The sequence below is a fragment of the Schistocerca serialis genome, chromosome 3 (assembly GCF_023864345.2).
Source record: "Schistocerca serialis cubense isolate TAMUIC-IGC-003099 chromosome 3, iqSchSeri2.2, whole genome shotgun sequence".
NCBI lineage: Eukaryota > Metazoa > Arthropoda > Insecta > Orthoptera > Acrididae > Schistocerca > Schistocerca serialis.
The window spans coordinates 625,344,651-625,358,975 of record NC_064640.1 but is presented as its reverse complement, the minus strand read 5'-3'; the positions used below and the strand labels follow the sequence as shown (position 1 = coordinate 625,358,975).

The 14,325-nt window shown below is 40.6% G+C and overlaps 1 protein-coding gene across 7 annotated transcripts in view; it reads right to left on the bottom strand.

Moving 5' to 3' along the window:
• LOC126470513 (uncharacterized) overlaps window positions 1-14,325 on the bottom strand; it is a 270,580-nt gene that overhangs the window by 136,331 nt on the left and 119,924 nt on the right. For all 7 annotated transcript variants that reach the window (XM_050098418.1, XM_050098419.1, XM_050098415.1 and 4 more), the window contains one exon: window positions 7,675-7,813. In XM_050098418.1, the coding sequence (XP_049954375.1) occupies window positions 7,675-7,813 (139 nt within the window). The remainder of the gene's footprint in view (window positions 1-7,674; window positions 7,814-14,325) is intronic.

The window sequence follows — 14,325 nt, the reverse complement described above, 5'->3', positions numbered from 1 at the left end:
GCTACAGACGCTTCGCAGTATGGGGTGGGGGCAGTCCTTGCCCATCGCAACGCAGATGGTTCCGAGCAACCACTGGCGTTTGCATCTAAAACGCTTAGTCCCGAGCAGGCCCATTACTCCCAGGTGGAAAAAGAGGCTTTGGCCATTGTCTACGTTGTTACCAAGTTTCACCCTTTCTTGTATGGCACGAAGTTTCAGTTAATCACTGACCATAAGCCGTTAATATCATTATTTGGCCCCGCCTCTCAGATTCCGGATAGGGCGGCCCACAGACTACAGCGCTGGGCCTTGTTCGTCTCTAAGTACCATTATGACATTCATTTTCGCCCTACAGGACAGCATGCCAATGCCGACGCTCTTTCCCGTCTTCCGGTGGGCCCGGATCCTACGTTCGATCGAGAGGAGATTATGTGTTTTCATTTGGATGTGGTGTCCCGCCACGCGGTTGATGGCTTCCCGATCACTAGTTCTCGAGTCGCCAGGGAAACGGCGGCTGACCCGGTTCTCCGGCAAGTAGTTCGCCTCATTCAGCAGGGGTGGTCTTCCCGCCCTCCGGGCCGGGCCTCGGACCCTCTTTGTAATTATTTTCTTCTACGAGACCGCCTCTCGGTTTTGGAAGGAGTTCTCCTCCTGGCTACTGATGATACAGCTCCTCGCGTGGTTGTTCCTGCAGGTTTACGAAGGGAGGTCCTCACGTTATTACATGCGGGGCACTGGGGTGTTTCCCGTACTAAAACCTTGGCTCGCAGACATGTGTACTGGCCCGGTATTGACAGAGAAATTGAGCACTTGGTGGCCGCCTGTTCCCAGTGTGCAAGCCAACAAGCATCTCCCAGGGCAGTGTTCTCTTCATGGCCGCCGGCAACCCAAGCATGGGAACAAGTTCACATCGATTTTGCGGGCCCGTTTCTCAATGGCTTTTGGCTCATTGTCATTGATGCTTATTCCCGATTCCCATATGTGGTTCGCTGCTCCTCAACCACTTCAGAGGTTGCAATCCAGGCACTAGCAAAAATCTTTTCTGTGGAAGGTCTGCCAATCACCCTGGTCTCAGACAATGGACCGCAGTTTATTTCGCAGACCTTCCAGGATTTTTGGTAGGCGCTTCGGTATTCGGCACGTTTGCTCTCCCCCCTTCCATCCACAATCGAATGGGGAAGTCGAGCGCATGGTGCGCACATTTAAGATGCAGATGAAAAAGTATGTGCATGAATTTCCTGCGGAGGAAGCATTGACGTTTTTCTTGACGGCATACCAGACCACACCAATGGGAGAACGCAGCCCTGCAGAGCTCCTCCATGGGTGTCAACCTAGAACTCTGCTGCACCTCCTCCGGCCTGGTCCTCACCAGTCTTCACAAAACGGAGTGCCTGGCTTTCCACTGGGTATGAGAGTCTGGGCCCGTGGGTTTGGTCGCAATCCACTTTGGATACCGGCGGTGGTCCTTGCGCCGACATGGCCGCCGGCTCTATACCTTGTAGGCGGGGGACCGGGTGGTACGTCATCACCAAAATCAACTACGTCCACGTTCGGGCACCCACCCTCCGACCTCTCGGACACCAGCTTCCCCATTGCCGTCACCTGTGTTGGTTTCACAGGGGATGTTACCTCCTCTCCCCACTGTGACTCGGCCGCACTGCGATGGTTCTCAGCCTTGGCAGCCTCCAGTAGCTCCAGCACTGGCACCACCATTGTTCAAGATGCCACAGCGAGAGCCGGCTCCCCTAGCAGGCCCGGTTTCTCAGGAGGCTGGTTCACCTGGGGTCATCCCTTCCCCTTCGTCCCCGCCCCTGGGTCTTGCCCCTCCCGAGGTGGAACAGGATCCGGCGTTCGACAGCTTGTCGCCCGTTCTGTCCCAGGCTCCGGTTGTGGGACGACGGGGGCCCCTTCGTGTGGGTCACTTCCAGCCATATTCGAAGGTTCCTCCGGCAGCACGGGCCGGGCCCAGCCAGTTCACATCGGGCAGGTATAGCAGACAGTTCCAGGTCTACACTAGGTGAAGTGCGATGGAAACGTGAATCGTGTTACTACAGACCCTCTATTGCCGTCCTTTATTATTCACATTATATATTAACAGTCTGCCCACAGAACGAAACAGCAAGGTACTTATCTATGTGGATGAACTATAGCTGTTAACTGGGGATCCAGCATGAATGACCTGGCCCAAAATTGTTCCGGCATCTTACTTCAATTGACAAATTAGTTCCAAAACAATCATTTAAGCTTAAAAAAACAGTAAAACAAGTCTAATAGACTTTCAAATACACCACAGACTACATGAAGTGCAATGGAGTGTTTTGTCTGGTGACAGTACAGAAATAAAATTGAATGATAAAAAGAGGCTTTCCTTGGGAGCATCATATTGATTTCTTTTGCCAAAAATTATAAAAACCAATTTATGCAATGAGGATAATGGTGCAATTTCCTAATTACGAGCAAATAGGCATTATCTACTGTGCTTTAGTATATCCACAGCTCACGTATGGAATTGACGTATGGAAGTGTGCTGTTCACAAGCAAGTAAACAGGGTATTCATCCCTTAAAAAAAAAAAAAAATCAAAGGTAAGAATCTGCTAACACCATCAGCATTATACAGGGTGTTTCACGATTCATGCTACACACTTTTAGAAGTTTTAGAGGGGCTTTTGTAGGTCAAGTTTTACATACGAGTGTCACTCCAAAAGAAATGCACACTATTTTTTTTTTTTATCCATCTTTTATTCTATATGTTTGAAAGTTTTACAGTGTGTAGATACATCCTTTAGGAATATTATTTTCATATCTCCACATAATTTCCATCCCTCTCAACTGCCTTATGCCATCTTGGAACCAGCGCCTGTACACCTGCATAGTAAAATTCTGGACCAACCTGTTGGAGCCACTGTTTGGCAGTGTGCACAAGGGAGTCATCATCTTTAAATCTTGTTCCATGAAGAGAGTCTTTCAGTTTCCCAAAGAGATGATAGTCACATGGAGCCAGGTCAGGACTGTAAGGTGGGTGTTTCAGTGTTGTCTATCCGAGTTTTGTGATCGCTTCCATGGTTTTTTGACTGACATGTGGCCGTGCATTGTCGTGCAACAGCAAAACATCCTGCTTTTGCTGATGTGGTCGACACGACTCAGTCGAGCTTGAAGTTTCTTCACTGTCATCACATATGCATCAGAATTTATGATGGTTCCACGTGGCATGAAGTCCACAAGCAAGAGTCCTTTGGAATCGAAAAACACCGTAGCCATAACTTTTCCAGCAGAAGGTATGATTTTGAATTTTTTTTTGCTTGGGTGAATTTGCATGATGGCACTCCATTGATTGCCTCTTCGTCTCTGGTGAAAAATGATGGAACCATGTTTCATCACCTGTCACAATTCTTCCAAGAAATTCATCTCCACCATTCTCGTACTGTTCCAAAAGTTCGCTGCATACCGTTTTTCTTGTTTCTTTGTGAACCACTGTCAACATCCTGGGAACCCAGCCGGCACAAACCTTTTTTAATACCAACACTTTCACTATTCTGCAAACACTTCCTTCCCCTATCCCAACATAGCGTGACAATTCGTTCACTGTGATGCATCTGTCAGCAGTCACCAATTCGTTAACTCTCTGCACATTGTCTGGAGTGTGTGCAGTACGAGGCCTGCCACTGCGAGGACAATTCTCAATATTGCCGTGCCCGCTTTCATCACATAACCTGCTTGCCCACTGACTATCTGTACTGTGATCGACAGCAGCATCTCCATACACCTTTTTCAACCTCTCGTGGATGTTTCCCACTGTCTCATTTCACAGCACAGGAATTCTATGACAGCACGGTGCTTCTGATGAATGTTAAGTGTAGCAGCCATCTTGAAGTCATGCTGTGACAGCGCCACTCTCGGGAACAGGTTGAACTAAGTTTGAAAACAAGTGGGAAGGATGTATCTACACACTGTAAAACTTTCACACATGCAGAATGAAAACTGTATTTTTACAAAAGTAGTGTGCATTTCTTTTGGAGTGACCCTTGTAGGAACCCATGTCCAGGATCAGTTCATCTTCATGTTACAAGGAAAACAAGATGTACAGATTTCACTCCTATTTACTGTGATATTACAACAACTGTTCAATATGACAGCCACCATGTTTGGTGCACACAGTGTATCTGCACAGTAAGGTTACATAAACTCTGTCCACCATGTGTGGTGTATGGTTACTCACTTCTGCCACAGCCATGATCAGTGTACTCACTCCTGCCACAGTCATGATCAGTGCAACCATATCTTACTCTAATAAACAAGGGTTTCATAAACAAGACTCCTGGCCGGCCACGGTGGTCTAGCGGTTCTAGGTGCGCAGTCCGGAACCGCGCGGCTGCTACGGTCACAGGTTCAAATCCTGCCTCGGGCATGGATGTGTGTGATGTCCTTAGGTTAGTTAGGTTTAAGTAGTTCTAAGTTCTAGGGGACTGATGACCAGAGATGTTAAGTCCCATAGTGCTCAGAGCCATCTGAACCATTTGAAACAAGACTCTTCATGTGCCCCCACAAGAAAAAGTCCAAACGGGTTAAATCTGGGGATCTTGGTGGCCAAGCATGTGGTCCACCTCGATTGATCCACCTGTCCCCATAGGTTTTGTTCAGATAGTCTTGGATGTAACCTGCAAAATGTATTGCTGTACCAGCATGCCGGAACCCTAATTTGTGCTGAACGTCCGATGGCACCTCTTCCAAAAACTCTGCCAGCACTTGTTACAGGAATGCCAAGTACCTGGCACCCATTAGGTGGGGAGGACAGATGCATGGCCCAATCACACACCCATCACAGATACCTGCCCAGACATCGATACCGAAGGTGTGCTGAAATATTTTTGTACATATGGGTTTGGGATTTTCTTGATCCCAAATGTGGGTATTTTGAATGTTCAAAACACCTTCCCTGTTGAAATGTGCTTTGTCAGTGATCAAAATTACACCCTTGGAAACTGAGTAAAATCCACACAATGGTGTTAAAACAAAGCACAGAAATTAACAAGTGGCACAAAATCTGCATGTACTTTCTGAGGGCGATACGGGAGGAGTTGCTGTTCAAACACAACCTGCTAGACAGATGAGTGACACATGCAAGGCATATGCAATGGCTTGAGTACTTGTCAACGGGTTCTCTTTAACTTGATGAAGCAGTTCCTATTCCAATATGACAGTGTGCTGCCTTCTTAAAGCACCATCGTTTTCTCTGTCGTTTGTGAATTTCCCTCTTTCCCATATCATTGTTCAACTCTGGAAAACATGGGATGAAATTGATTCACACAATTTGGAAAGTGCTCATGGTACAGACATTGAGCTTCTCTTCCGTTACAGTGTATTTCACTGTAAATTAACAGCGTATCAGTGTACTTTGTGAACTTGTACTTGGGCATCCTGTTACTGTGGTCCTAGTCACCATAATGTCAACTGACGCATCGCAAGGAAGCATGAAAACAAGGCAGATGGAAACAAAGGACATCATGCTATCATACCACTCATGAATGTAGGTAGCCTACCATAACAGGCACACTGCATAAGAGACATCTAGTGTGGAACTGAGTAGCTCTTGTTTTCCTTGTAACATGGGAATGAACCATTTCCGGACATGGGTTCTTACGTAAAATGTTATCTACTAAATCCACACTACAACCTCTAGAAGTGTGTCATTATCTGTGAAAGACCCTGCATGTTTATAACACTGTTCAACTAATTTTGAAGTACAAACAATAAAATAGTCTAAATAGAGGTATGCACATTTACAATACTAGGAAAGAATATGATTATCACCTGGAAAGACAAAACACCAAAAGAGCAGACAACAGCCTCTATTACATACAGATTGAATCCTATAACAGGGATCCAAAACATTAAAAAGCTCAAGCAGAAGCTGCTTTGAAATGGCCTTGAAAAGTTTCTTATTAAAAAAATATTTTTGTAGTATTAAGGAACTCCTTTCAGAAGAATAGAATACTTTCATTTCTACAAATAATATTTATATGTATCAGATACAAGCTACATAATTTTTCTACCTTTATTGTTTGTAATTTTTCACACAAAATTATGAGAGGAAGTGTAAAATATGGACACAATCCCAAAAAATCCTTGTATTTGTCCAAGCAGAATATAATAATTTGCACTCAGTGGTGATCAGTCACCCATTTTATTGCAAATTATAATGAAGTCATTCAAGGATTCACATATGGTACTGGGATCTGTAGCAGTTCTACCATTATCACTAGTTTCAAGGGGCATAACAGACCAAACAGCTTTTGATTTTTTCCATAGTTGAAATGAATCTACTGTCTGTAGTAAACTCTGCTATTTTAACCACTTTTCTGTATGTGTATATGCTTACATATGTAAGCAATTTGGGTTTTCAATTAACTTTTGCATCCATACGCAGTTTGCTCTTGTTAATGCTAGACATTTTGATTCCTTTTGTTACCATGATCTGTATTTGTGTGACTCATTCAAGTACTGTTACAAAAAGGAAGCATTCATTCAAATTACTCATGACTTAAGTTGAAAAGTTATTGCAGTTGTGATTGAAGAAGTATGTTTGCTGACTGATTGCATGGCAAGACTTGGTTATTTTAATATACACTCCACATTTTCTTGACTGAAGTTCCTACATCTTTTGGTTGTGCATACTGAATTTAATTTTGATAATTATACAAAAAGAGCTTCCCGGTTTGAGACTCATAAATTTCCGCTATAATTATAACTACACCATCATGTTGAAGCAGTTGCTGTTACTCCAGTACAATGGACAAAATTTAGGTATAGCCCATTTGTGGCTCTCAGGTTGTCAGTCTCTGAGTAATGCTGTGCAGTGTTACAAAACTGAAATGACAGTGCAGTACCAAAGACACCTTACGATGCCATTGCTACAAATATTAATACTTTTTAGTGTTTTGTTGTCATTGTCCAGAAATATCTTGGAAGTGACTACGAAACCACATAAATTTGACACTGCTCTATGGAGTGGCACATAAATTTAATTTGACTATGTTGACTGGCAATTATACCAAGCCTTAAAAAGTCATTAGATACCTGTCGGAAGTTATTTTCAAATTTACTTTTGCAATATTTGTGTGGCATCAGACAATATAAAAGATTTCCCATTCACATGACATCCAGTGCCAAAGGAAGTAATGTTTCTCCTTCTATTGCACACAAAATGTTGATTAAACTGTATTTTCAATTTGGCTGGTCGAAGAAATGGTCTCAAATTAACTGGTATGATAATTTAAGGATATAAGGACTTTTATTTCCAGCAGAGACTGACTAGTACTGCAATAGTGATGATTGAAATTACAGTGACACAGACACTATACATGGTCACTGCTGAAATTATTCATAATTTTTTGTCCTTTGCTCTCATTATGTGGAAATATCCTTGAACTGATTATCAAACCAGAAGAATGTGACACTATTCTATGGAGTGGTACATATATTTAACTTAAAAACTGTATTTATTTAGAAGGAAATGCACTTATCATTAACATAAAAAGCTGATGCATTATCTGTTTTAATGGCACCATACACATATCACAGAAAAGGAACTGAAAATTATTTCCACAATAACAGAAAAAGGCACCTGCAAACTAACCAGAATTACAGTCTGATTCATTAAAAATCTAGAAATCATGATTTATACAAAAGTTTCTTACTTTTATATATTTGAGAAGCTCATAGTGGATGGCATAATGTTCCAAATATTTTAAAACCTTAGTGTGATGCACGAAAGATTCACCTGATTCAGGGAATGGGTAGTCTGGAAATCCCATTATTTCCTTTGGCAAATTAGTTCTGAAATGAAACAGAGTACATAAATGTACATACAATTAGATTATGTAACACATCAATGAATATTGCTAATGCACAATAAAATTGAAAGACAGTTATGAAGCAATATGATATAAAATAACTAATGTAGATTATATTATAACAAAAACAATGCAACAGACTTCATTTTTAGATATTAGTTTTAAGAATTCCTGTGAAGATACTCCTCAGTGGAAGAGTTGGTTTAATCTCAAAATCAACTACATTTTCCACAGAAATTTCATGTGCCCAGGCAAGTCTTTGGAAAATGTGTAGCTAAGTATTTGACTCCTTTACTAACTAATGTTCAACACTTGAAGTCTTAGTATATTTTTCTTATTCCTTCCATTTTATGATCATATTTTGTTCTGTTTCTTGACACAAGGAACATATTGGTAATAACAATGGTCATTAACGAGTGTATCTGTTGTGAAACAGTAGCCAAAATATTAACCTTTTAAAGCAGGTTTTGGAAGATGTCACTCACTGCGTTATACACACAAAGTTGGCACTTGCCGTGGTGGCTGATGGGAGCGACCGTAAAGGCATTTCCCATTTACAGTCGCTCCCATCAGCCACTGCACCGAGTGTCAACTTTGTTTTTGGGAATAATACATACGACTCATTTTCCAGAAGACGAAAACCGAATTTCAGAAACATTTTTTCACTGTTAAGATTTGAAGTGGGTTTTTATCCCAGTTAAATAAGTCGTTTGGAAAACAGTTTATGATTTAGTCAGCACAATTGCTATTTCTCTTCAAATAGATGAGGTGTAACACTTTCAGTCTAATATTTCTACTTATCCTTCACTGCACATGGTTCAAATGGCTATAAGCACTATAGGACTTAACATCTGAGGTCATCAGTCCCCTAGACTTAGAACTACTTAAACCTAACATCTGAGGTCATCAGTCCCCTAGACTTAGAACTACTTAAACCTAACTCACACATCCATGCCCGAGGCAAGATTCGAACCTGTGACCGTAGCAGCAGCGCGGTCCTGGACTGAAGCGCCTAGAACCGCTCGGCCACAACGACCGGCACAAAAAGTCACTCTGGCCACAAATTTTTGAAAACAAACGAAACCTCACAGCCCAAGCACTCTTCAAAACCAGTTGTATTGTATTGTATTGTATTTTTATTGATCCAGGCAATCATAGTATTGTACAGCTGTACATATGATATTGGATAGGTCAAGAGAGCTATTTACAGTAATTTTTACAAATTGATGTTTACATTATTTTGTAGCAAGGAAATTATCTATCATCAACGAAACAGTTAATACAAATCAAAGAGATGTAAGGTTTTACATACAATATTGGATAGGTCAAGGGAACATATTTGCAGGTAATATTTAATAAATTGATTTTACATTATTTTGCAATGAGGAAGTTAGCTATCTTTAACAAAACAGTAAATGCAAATGTTGTATGGTAAAATACAAACAGCCAATACAAATGTAATAGTAAAGTAGTCTAGTGTATTTCATAGACATGCACAGTATATAATTTTCTGACCTAATTGAACATTTATCATATTTTTTATATTTTTAACCCTTTCAAAAAACGTGATCAACTGCATAAAAGCAATGGTCCAAGAGATATTTTTTTAACTTATGTGTGAAGGCTCTTGGGTTCTTTATTGCTTTGATTTCATTGGGTAAATTATTATACATTTTTATCCCAACATTTAAAACACTTTTTTGGTAGCAGGTAGTTCTGGACTGAATCATATGTAGGTCAGATTGCTGCCTTGTTGCATAGTTATGAATATCTCCATTGAATTTTAGTGTGCAGTCATTGTTTAACAGGTATGACTTGACAAATGAGACGATATTATAAATGTAAGCAGAGGGCAGTGTCATAATGCCATTTGTTTTGAAATGTTGTCTGCATGATTCGTTATGTCTTAGATTACATATTATGCGTATTGCCATTTTTTGCATTTTGAAAATATATATACCTCCAGGTGAGTTCCCCCAAAATATGATTCTATACTGTAATGTAGAATGGAAGTAAGCATAATATACATGTATGAGAACAGATTTTGTGACTGATTTTTTGAGTATCCTTAAAATGTAACACACAGTTGAGAGCTTTTTTGAGATATAATTTGTGTGTGTCTCCCACTTAAGATTTTCTGCAAGCCATATGCCAAGAAACTTGACAGAGTCCACACACATAAGCTCTTGGTTATTTAGAATCACATCAGGCATTTCTTGTTTTTGGGGTGAGAGTCTGAAGTTGATGTAGGTTGTTTTCTGTATGTTTATAATCAGTTTGTTCTCGTTGCACCATTTGCTGAGTGACGACATAAGCGGTTTAATTTTTTGGTTGTGGTCCTCTGTATCAGTACCTGTTATTAGAATACTTGTGTCATCGGCAAATAGTGTGGTATGTCCTGTAGCAAGCTTTGTGCTTATATCATCAATGTATAGCAGAAACAGTATGGGTCCCAGGATTGAGCCTTGTGGCACACCATATCTAATAGGCATTGTGTCAGAGGAGTGGACAGTAGATTGATGGGTGGTTGTATTCTTTTTTTCAAAATGAATTTCAACTTTTTGAAATCTGTTTGACAGGTAAGACTCTAACCATTTGTTTGCAATTCCTCTTAAACCTTTATTTGCTAACTTCTTAAGGAGTATGGTATGGTCAATTACATCAAACGCTTTGGATAAATCCAAAAAGATACCAGTAGTGATTTCCTTATTATCCAGTGCTTTTAAGGTTTCGTTGAGATATTCATAAATAGCTGTGGTAGTTGTCTTTTGCTTTCTAAAACCATGCTGGTGTTTTGTCAATAAGGATAGCTTATTAGTAAAGTCTTCCAATCTGGTGTAAAATAATAGGTCTTACAATATGACCTAAACTGATCATCGACGTCATGGTGTTTCATGTGATTTTTTAAGTCACGCTTTTTTTGGCTGGAAATCCTTATCCCTTTTGTTACCCATGAGTTTGTGTGTTTGTTTCTGATTTTCCTGGATTTCGGTGGAAATGCAGTATTGAAGTGTTGGAGAAATGTTTCATGGAAGGAATTAAATATGTAGTTTACATCATTTTCTTTATAGACCTCTGCCCAGTTTTCAGCCCTTAACAGATAGTTAAAAAGCCTTATATTATCATCATTAAATTGCCTTTGCATTTTAGTTATTGTGGGATATTGTCCTATGTAATTTAAAATCGCTGTTAGTATTTGGGCTTCTTGGTCACTGTAACCTGTGTTGATGACTTCGGTTGAGTGGTGCAGTTTGTCTGTGTTTATGAAAATCTGATCTAGAGCTGTTTTTGAATTTTTTGTGATCCTGGTTGGTGTGTTTACAGTTGGGGATAGGTTGAATGAATTTGTAATATTCAACAATTCGTCTTTGTTTTTTCCAGGTGTGAGGAAGTCAATATTAAAGTCTCCACTTATCAATAGATTTTTGTTTAGTGGGTGAATTTTTGTGAGTAGTGCTTCGAGGGAGTGTTTGAAGGTTTGGATGTTCCCATCAGGGGCTCTATATACATTCAGTATCAATAGGTTATAGTCTGTTAAGATAATTAAGGAGAATTCAAAGTCTGTTTCTATTTGCATATTATTGTACTTTGTGAGGCCTTTGTATCTTAAATATTTTTTGACATAGATTGCTGTACCACCTCCCTTACTTTTGTTCCGACAAGAATAACCAGCTAGAGTAAATTCGCCAAGTGGGTTTTTTTTTTTTAATTTTGTCTTCTGTTAACCAGTGTTCAGTAATACAGAGAACATCTAAGTGTGGCTTTGTTTTTAGGAAGAGATCTATTTCTAGTAACTTACTAAACATTGACTGCACATTATGATGTAATATTTTAAAGGATAATAGTGACTGTTTTCCAATGGAATGATTTTTGACACCACTCACCGGGTTTTCTTGTAGTTTTGGTTCATGAAAATTTTGCTCTGCACCTGTTTTCCTTTGGTTTTCTGCTAGCAGGGAGCTACTGGTGTTCTTGCCCATAAAAAATCCTGGCTGTGGGCTGGAGGTCTGCGTTTTCGTGTTGAAGATCTTGTCACAGTTTCCAGTGGTACTGATTTGGAGTGTGGCTGCGCATTTTTTGCTGTTTCCACTTGGATGTCGTGGGCTGACTGATTTGTGGCACTTGACGAGATATTTGCATAGGATGTTGTTGGTGACTTAGTGCTGACTGTGGATACCTTCTTCTTTTCTAAAACTGTTTCTGGTGTTTTCCTTGATGACCCTGACTGCATATTCACTTTTGTTGTTGTTACTGATGGCTCTTCAGCTCCTGGTGTTGCTGTTGGTTCAGCTGCAGTATTGCTCATTCTTCTGAGATTGTCCACCAAATTAGCTTCATTGGACCACGAATATGTTTGATGTCCTGGTGTAACACGTTTTATGGCGCTTCTTGTTACCAGTGGACTTTTGATGGCATTCAGCGGTTGGTTTCACGTGGGAGCGAAAATCGATTGCACAACTGGAAAATCAACTATCAGATGCGGATTTTGAAGCGTTTACGTGACCGTCCGTAAGGGGTACCGGGAAATCCGTTTACAAAAAGCGGTTTTGGGAGCGGACATCGATATGGACACAGTTGAGCTGGTGGGGGTCTTGCAGCAAATATGTGCAGCAATCCGTCACAGTCTACGCATGCAGAACACAGTGTGGGCAAAACCGCTGACCCAGGTGTTTAAGCAAGTTCAAAACGATGTAGGTTGCTATAGTTATTCAGAATGAAACCCGTCTTCGGACTGAGAACCACTACAAGAGAATGTGGTCAGAGTGAGAAGTTTTCAGCCCACGTTACTAGGAAGTCCGTACATCCATGAAGTCCATACATCGGCTGGTAAATGCACTAAAAGTTTCAGAAGCGAAGCACGTGAAAGAGGACCACAACTGAGGAGCCATCTTACTTCTCCAGGCTTAGCTAAGACTGCTACTTAGCGCATGTCGTCGATGGAAAGCGGCATCCAGTCTCACGAATAACTCGGCAAGGCGAACTGGTTACTTGGCCATTGCAATTCAAAGTAGCATGCATTATTACTTCACTGTGGGAGCATGAAAAGTGGTGATCAAAAGTGGTCGTGGAAGGTACATTCGTGGGTAGCCATGACAACTTCTTAATAACGTCATTAATTTTACTGACAGTGAGATCGAAAAAGCTATGACAGTGCCGAGGGTGGAGGTGACGGTATTTGTAAGCAAGTGTTGACAGGCAAAAGTTAAGTACGTCAATGGTGTGGAAATTACAGAAGAAGGAGCATGATGCCAAGTGGAGCAGTATTCAAGGATCTACCCAAAAGCCGAACAAGTAAAATGCGCTCAGTTCTTATTGATCATAAACGTGTTATAGGAGAGCAAATTTCTGTTCTTTTATGTACAATACAAGGAAATACAATGTTTGCAAATAATCCACAGCTTTTGTCACACTGAACTGATCTTCCTGGGTAGCAAAGATACTGTCAGAAAAACTAATCCATTTAGCGGATAAGATTTTAAAGAGCTTCAACAGTAAAATATTAATTGTTTTCCGACGAGAAACGATACATTTTTACGAAGATTTCTTAGGAAGCAATGAAGCAACAGAAGTAAGGCGACCAGTAGATTGTTTAGACAGACCGTGTATTCACACCCACAACACTGTGAATAAATATTTCAAAGTGACTGTGTGTGAAGGATTTGTCAAGCAACAGTGCCAGTCAGTATTTCATTGTTGTGTACGCAGAGTTCCTACTGCCAACGTACGACCTAGGCCAGGGACAGGCAAGAATTTGGCATGCAAGCAGTGCTCTTGCACGCGTGCATAGCTCTCTCGCCTGGTCGGAACACTTACCCACCATCACGCCACGCTGTCAGAGTGCGAGGAAACGAAATATGGGTAAACTACAAAAGCGCCGCATATAGATGGCACTCAATATGACTTGTTTTCATATTTAATTTTTCTCAACAACATATATGATAAACTGAACAAATTTTCAACACTATTTTATTATGTTTGGCGCAATGAAGACATATAATTTTTATCTGGTACAGATCGATGGCATATGAACAGGCGCAAACAATGTCACAGAATTTCGCACTCATGTTGCCATGTAATCGAGACTTATTTAGTCTCATAATCGAAAACAGCCTTTCACTCACATCTGTTGACCGAAATAGTTTTTCACGTTTGTAACATCGTTCTGGAGACATTGGTACCTTTCCTGCAGAAAACAACGTACACATTCAGGACAGTTTTAATGTAAAAGAATTTGTCTTTTAAACTGGATTTACATTGCTGGTCAATCAGTTCCATCTGCACTTGCACAGGAGCTCTTTTGTCTGACCTACCCTTCCAATTCTTTACGACCATAATGAATTCTCCACACCTCACGTTTTCTTTAATGTCAGGGAGCTTTGAGGAATGGACGGTGGTTTTTTTTTCAGAATTTATCCATTCCAAAATGGAATTTTCGTTTTAAATGCACCCCCATTAAGTGAGAAATAAGTTGTTTTCTATCTTGCAATTTCTTAC